This window comes from Clupea harengus, chromosome 9, assembly GCF_900700415.2.
Source record: "Clupea harengus chromosome 9, Ch_v2.0.2, whole genome shotgun sequence".
Taxonomy (NCBI): Eukaryota; Metazoa; Chordata; class Actinopteri; order Clupeiformes; family Clupeidae; genus Clupea; species Clupea harengus.
Window position 1 is genome coordinate 3,840,764 of NC_045160.1, and position 7,500 is coordinate 3,848,263.

The 7,500-nt window shown below is 48.3% G+C and overlaps 1 protein-coding gene across 3 annotated transcripts in view; it reads right to left on the reverse strand.

Annotated features, from left to right (window-relative positions):
- LOC105909270 (cytoplasmic dynein 2 heavy chain 1) overlaps positions 1-7,500 on the reverse strand; it is a 168,611-nt gene that overhangs the window by 68,300 nt on the left and 92,811 nt on the right. For all 3 annotated transcript variants that reach the window (XM_031573109.2, XM_031573108.2, XM_031573107.2), the window contains 2 exons: positions 4,237-4,397; positions 3,263-3,388 (listed from right to left, as the gene is read on the reverse strand). In XM_031573109.2, the coding sequence (XP_031428969.1) occupies positions 3,263-3,388; positions 4,237-4,397 (287 nt within the window). The remainder of the gene's footprint in view (positions 1-3,262; positions 3,389-4,236; positions 4,398-7,500) is intronic.

Here is a 7,500-nt window from a genome sequence, read left to right on the forward strand (position 1 = left end):
TCCAACAATGACCCACCCCAAGTCCAACTTCTGTGCAAAGGGCAGGTTGTGAGAGCCATTCACCTGTTTGCGGACTTTATGCACTCTGATAATGTCCCGTCCTAAGAGAAGCATGATTGGGGCTTGGGGGTCGATGTCTGGGATGCGGTGTGCCAATGACCTTAGATGAGCATGATGGAGAGCCACTTCGGGGGTTGGAATTTCCTCTCTGTTGTTCGGGATGTCATTACATTCTATGAGACTTGGTAATGGTATGCGAACAGTTCCATCAAAGGATTCTACTTCATAAGCATTGGCTCTTCTGCCTGCTGATTGCTTCACTCCAGCACATGTTCTCAGTGTGTATGGAGCGCTTGGACTTTGGTCGTTGAACACGTCGAAGAACTGTGAGCGAGCCAGTGACCTGTTGCTCTGTTCGTCCAGGATCACATACAATTTCACTGCTTTTTCTCTATGGCCAGTCGGATACACTTTGACGAGGCATATCTTCGAGCACGAGCGGTCTGTGAGCTCGCCACCGCAGACTTTAGTGCATTTGTTGTTGACATGAGACTGTGGTGAAGCTCCCTCCTGCTCCCCGCCGTGCTCAGAAGCATGGCCGACCTCTTGTTTCCAGGGTGCAGGTCCAGGGTGAAGTGCTGTGTTGTGTCTGTCGCTCTTACATTCAGAACACTGTACGTTGATCTTGCAGTACTTTGCTATGTGGGACGATGAAGAGCAGCATTTAAAGCACACATTGTTATCTTTGAGCAGTGTTTTGCGCTCTTCAATGGGCTTCTCTCTAAATGCCCGACACTTACGCAGAGGGTGTGGCAGGTTGTGCAGTAGACACAGTTTATCACCGTTGTTTGTAGGTGGCTCACCCATGTCAGATGTGGCTCTGGGGGATACCTCTGTCTTGTGAACGGCGACCTCTCGCTGTCTGTTTGGCTTCCATGCTGTTTTCTCTGTCCAGGGAGCCGTGTCTGTGCTGGCAATGAAGTTGAAGCTGGGATCGTTCATAATGCATGCCTGCTGGCAGACAAAATCCACAAAGAAGGCAAAGGGAGGATAATTCACCTGTTGCTGACGCTTGTAGGCTGCGCCTGCTGTCGCCCACCTCTCCTGAAGGCGAGATGGGAGTTTCTGTACGATTGGGTTGACGCCCCTCGCCGTGTCAAGGAAAGCGAGGCCGGGCAGGTCTCCTTCACCCTTAGCTGCCTGCAGTTCCATTAATAGATCGCCCAGCTTCGTCAGCATAGATCCATCTCGGCTTGTTACTTTTGGGAAGCTGTCAATGCGTTTGAACAGAGCATTTTCTATTACTTCTGCTGAGCCGTACGTTTGTTCGAGCCTGTTCCATGTCATGGCCAGTCCTGCTTCTGGGTGGTGTATGTGGATTGCTCTTATCTGTTCAATGTGTTCTGCTGACTCCTTGCCCAGCCACTTAAACAGAAGATCCATCTCCTCACTCGGTGTCAGATTAAGGCCACTGATGGCATTCAGAAAGGAGCGTTTCCATGCTCTGTAGTTTTGTGGCTTGTCGTTAAAATGAAGTAGGCCTGTAGCCACAAGTTCACGGCGGGCTAAATATCTTACAAAGTCATTTACATGTGAATAGCCATTATCAGAGCTCGGTGGTATGGCATAACATGCAGGAGAAGGACTGTTGCAACTATGTGGCCTGGAATAGCGTGCAGGATCAACATGCTCACCGCTGAACCCGACGCGAGGCGGATCAGCATCTTCACACATCCTGGCTAGTGGCCCATGGATATACTCTTCTGTGTGGATGAGAGGCTGCTGTGAGGGGAGAGGATGTGGAGTAGTGTTGTTCTGATGCAGATACGACTCAGCTTTGATGTGTTCAGCCACATATCGCTTTGTGCGTTCTGAAGCCACCAATGGGACAGAGTCCATGTTTAGCCCACACCTGTCTCCCTCACTATTCTCATCAGTAGCAGCCTCAAGTGCATCCGCTTCAGCAATGGCTGCAGCTGCCTCTCTTTTATGCCTAAGCAATTCCAACTTCAATTTCAATTTAGCCTCTTCTTCAAAGTAGAGCAGACGTGCCTTTGCTGCTTCGGCTCTTGCTCTAGCTTTGACTGCCGCAGACCTTATGGATGATGCGCTGGATCTCACTGAGCACTGAGCTTCCGAGCGTGTATTTAAAGATGTGCGTCCACTGGTTGCCCTTGGCGACGACATGGCGTTAGCTGTTAGCTTGCGTTGCGTTATCTTGCCTGTTGAAAGCCCGTTGTTTTACTGTGCCGTCTTCGGTAAGCTCTACGCTGACAGCCAGCTAAACTCTTCCTACAAATCACGACTCTGAAGATGTACGTAGTCCACAGGTTTAATGATAATAGATAGGAAGTGTAAAACTGAAATTTACAAAAGACATAGACAAATCAATTCTAGCATAAACATATAGTCATTGCATACAGTTACGATAGGTTAAATAAACATATATTGTATCTCACAAAATTCACAACAAAGGATAAAACATACCAACGATGCCTTGTTAAGGTCCAGATGTATGCAGGTTAGCTGTAGATAACACGAACATCAAATAATACGCTTGAATTGGCTGAACTGATTAGTTCGTTTGTCTTATTTATAGTTATATAAGGGTCACGCGAATTGACAGTTAAGGCTTAGTTCGTACAATGACAACTTGAAATGAAAACACTTATTGAAGCGCACGAACCACAACGGAAACACAATAGAATGTTAAACATTGTGACAAAACATCTTTTCTTTGCACCTCCCAACCAGACACACCGTAACAAAACAGCATCTGAGGGTCATCGCACACACAAGGGAGACGGAGAGAGAGACAAGGCCACTGAATGAGAGAGACAAGGCTGAGACAGCGGGAGACACTAATTGGGGCACAAACAGAGGGTATGAAACTAAAGGGGAAAAAAGAAAAAGTGATGCAGAATAACCAAGATGCTCGGGAGGAATGGGCAAAATGGAGGAGGGAACAGCACAAACCACACACACACACACACACACACACACACACACACACACACACACACACACATACATACACACAGGTAGGCAGTGTTTTGGGAAACATCTTTAGGTTTATGGCTACCTATCCTCTGTTCTTTCTATTATTGGGACTGAGCTATTATGGGACTAAGAACCCATGGGGGTAGTAAATTGTGTGTGTGTGTGTGTGTGTTTGGACACTCAAACACACAGACATATAACTGTACCCCCAGATAGACACAACAGTACAGTAACAGAGACACGGGCGGACACACACACACACCTTCTCCAGCTGTGGCAGCCAGGCGGTGACCAGGTGCAGGTTCTTGAGGCAGAGCCACTCTCCGCTGCGGGCACACTCTCTCAGCGTCTGCAGGGCAAGGTCTGCCTGGCCTTGTCCCATGGCCACCTAAACAAACACACATACACATACACAGACACACACACACACACACACACACACACACACACAGAGAGAGAGAGAGAGAGAAACGCACACACACACACACACACACACAGAGAGAGAGAGAGAAACGCACACACACACACACACACACACACACACACACACACACACACACACACACAAGCAAACATTAAGAGCATGGCTTAAAGGCACACCCCCAAACACACAAACACAACAAAGTGGGAGGCCATTACTTGTACATCCCCTATACGCTGCCATCGTTCCCCAGCACAGCCGCAGCAAATACCCATTTCACAGATCAATAAGTGTGCCCTCCTCAGCCCCCCACACCGGTCCCAGCCCTCCTGAGGAAGAGGGACATGTATTGATCGCACACACAGTCATTTAGCCACTAACCAAAACAGCCTCACTCAAGCCAACAGAGCAAGCTTTGAGCTCTCAGGAGCAGGTGCTTGTATTCATACATGACAGGCCACGTGGGCCTTGGGCCAGTATGATGTGACCGCACATTCCAGAAAACATGCAAATAAATTGCTCATTGCGAACGTGTTCCATTTGCACCAGTGATGTTCTTGAAAATGGAATGTCAACATAATGTAAATGTAGTGAAAGTGATGAGGGTCAGTATACTGCTGGGGGGGGGGGGGCGAGGGGGGGACTGCAGGTGGCAGGGGGAAGCTCTTGTGTTGGAAACCATATGTGCCTTTGATGCACGTTTTGTGTTCATGTTATATTGACACTGTTTTTGTTGAGCCATAATAGTTGGCTGAAGGGAGGGGGGGGGGGGTGAGCTGAGGGGGGTGGGGGGGTTTGAGGTCACGGGTTCTGACCTCGTGGTAGTTCTCACGGCCCACGGTCTCGCTGGCCAGCTCCAGGAGCTCCTGGGATGGGTCGGCGCCGGGGGAGATGATGATGAGGACTGGCTCGATCTCCAGAGTCTCAGAGTAGAGACGCTTGAGGTTCAGTGGAGGAGGAGACAGCTCCCTCATACCTGAGACAGAGAGAGAGAGAGAGGGATGAAGGGCGGGAGGGAGGGCGAGAGAGAGAGAGATGGGAGAGAGATGGGAGGGGATTCAGAGAAAATATAATGCGGCATAAAAACAAGAGTCTGCACACACACACACACACACACACACACACACACACGAATGCCACTGTGTGTGTATGCATGTCAAGTGTGTGTAACTTGCTGGTATGTGTGCATTCTCTGTGTAGTATGTGTGCATGAGTTTGTGGAGGCTGGTCTATTGTCATTCAGGCCCATCATCCTGTAATTAGCCAGGCCCATCAGCTCAGTGTCAGACACGGGGGGAAATCAAGAGGCCTGAGCCTCGCATCTCAAAACACAGGGGTAACCATCCCCTTATAATCCCTCTAGAATGAGTTGACACATAGATAAGTCATTCAATGGTCAAATCCCGAGAGATTGTGTGCATGGGTTTGTGTGGAGGAAGATAACGCACGATCATCCTCTTTCACTCACTCACACAAACACCTACACACTCGTACACACACACACACACACACACACACTCACTCACTCACTCAAGTTCGCACCTATTATTGTCGAAATCAGCTGAGGTTCCACGCCAATCAGATGTATCTCTAGCCAACTCCGCCGTTTAAACAATACAATCACTGCTCACCTTCACACTCTCCACCCAATTAGCGATATTACGCAAACTTGAGCAATTAGCGTCAATAGGCTTGTCTTTGCCGAAGCGCAACTAATAACTGCTGATTCGGTCGTGATGATTCCCCATACCAGTACGGCAGTGTGTTACCTAAACCCACAATTAGACTGCCAGATCAGTCCGATGAGAGGGAAAGGCCAGTGTGTGTGTGTGTGTCTGTGTATGTGTGTGGCAGTAATTACATGTTAGAAATCTGATGATGAACTAATGCAGCCTTGGTAGCATTGTGTTTGATATGATAATTGAATTTCACACAGGAAAAATCTGTGTGACTATTGCTGGTGGGGGGAATGGGTTTTCACACGTCTGCCAGTGATGCTGAAGTAGGGGAGCCAGAGGAATGTAAAGTGGTAGATAACTGTTCATATTTCTCAAACACACACACACACACACACACACATACATACATACATACATACACACACACACACACACACACACACATACAGACACACACACACACACACACACAAACACACACACACACACACACACAGACACACAGACACAAGTACACACACACACACACACACACACACGTACACACAAACACAAACACAATCATTGGTATGCAGTGCAGGTTGACTGAACTCGGTGTCTCTCGTGGTTAAGGTCAAGTTTGTCTTTAGCTGCGAGCCGGGATTTAACGTTACTCCTGCCTGCGAGCAGGAGATATTATCCGAAGAACGCACACACATGCATACATAAAACACAAGACCCCAGCATCTCATATACATACAAATCATGTGCTACTGCACAATCACAATCACACACACACACACACACACACACACACACACACACATCAGCAGCCACACACCAGCCCACATTAATTTGCACCACCCATGTACCTGTGCAGTCATGCCTCCCTGCACACACATTACTTTCACACACGCACGCACACACACACGCACGCACGCACGCGCACACACACACACACACATGCACACACACACAGAGAAAATGGTTGTCATTCTCTTTCTGCTTTAGTGCCCAGACCTCTGCTTTTGGGTGGAGCCAGAATACCTTCAAAAGACCTCCCACTGCCATTACCATAGCAACTACACACTCATGTTGCTTGTTATTATGATAAAGGTCAGTAATGTGATGGGGAAGACAATGATCACAATGTATCCTATGCATGCCAGATACAGTGTGTGCTCAGGCATGACAGCAAGCTGGACCACAAATGTCCAAGTGTGTGTATGTGTTTGCATGGTTACACAGTGTGTGTGTGTGTGTGTGTGTGTGTGTGTGTGTGTGTGTGTGTAACTTTGTAGTTGCATATGTAAGTGTAAGTATACAGCATATGCACAAACTGTTCATATGCTCTATGACTGCAAACCTGTATTTAACTCTGCTATGTGTTGGTCTTTATCTACCAACAGTGACACGTGCGTGCGTGTGTGTGTGTATGTATGTGACTGTGTGAGTGACAGAGGGCGGTCAGGGTGGCATGGCGATGAGGAGCGGGTCGACATGTTTCCCCTTCTATGCTGTTTCCATGCAGCAGATAACAGGCCATTGCTGTTGTTGGAGCTCGTCTGGGATCCAACGCTGGAGCTTGGGAGATTATGGCTGGACCGTAAGCCGATTTGGACAGCACGCCTCATTGGCACGAAGGCGAGGCGCGCCGACGATAAGACACTCCTGCTACTACTACTAGCTGTTGCTACTCGTGACGCTTGCTACGATGGTTAGCCGTGTTGCAGGACTTTGGCATTTAGCGTTCTCCAGACACTGCCAAGAACCAAGTCGTACTGACGTATATGCACACACGCACGCTTTGGGAAGAGTCTATTGCGCTGTGCATTCTCGTGCAGGGACTGTGAGAAAGTAAGGAGAGAGAGAAAAAAAAGGGGATGGGATATGGGGAAGGAAATAAGTAGCTAAAGAGGTAAAAGGTGGTGAGAGAAAATGACAAGAGGGAGAGATATCTAAAGAAATCTAAACAGAAGAAAGGAAAAGATGAGGAGAAAGAGACCTTTGTAGTCTGTGCCCAGGTTCATTGGCACTGGAAGCTGTTGGGCTCAGAGCGAGGTCTGTCTGAATTGATGCCGCCGCATCCATTTGGCACGAGGTTACACGATTACACGAGGTGTGTTTAAAGAGTCTGTGCCTGAGCATGTTAGACACTCTCTCTTTCTCTCTCTCTTTCTGCGTGTGTGTGCGTGTCTGTGTGTGTGCGTGTCTGTGTGTGTGTGTGTGTGTGTGTGTGTGTATGAGAGAAAGAGTGTGTCTGGGTTTGAATAGGGTGTAGAACCTGAATGTGGTGGGACTGAAAGAGACATGACAATGATGAAGAGAGAGAGAGAGAGCGAAAGAGAGAGGGTCTGGCATGATTTTACCTTGACCGCCGCATGAATGGGTATGGGCCTCACTGATCACTGGTTGTGAGTG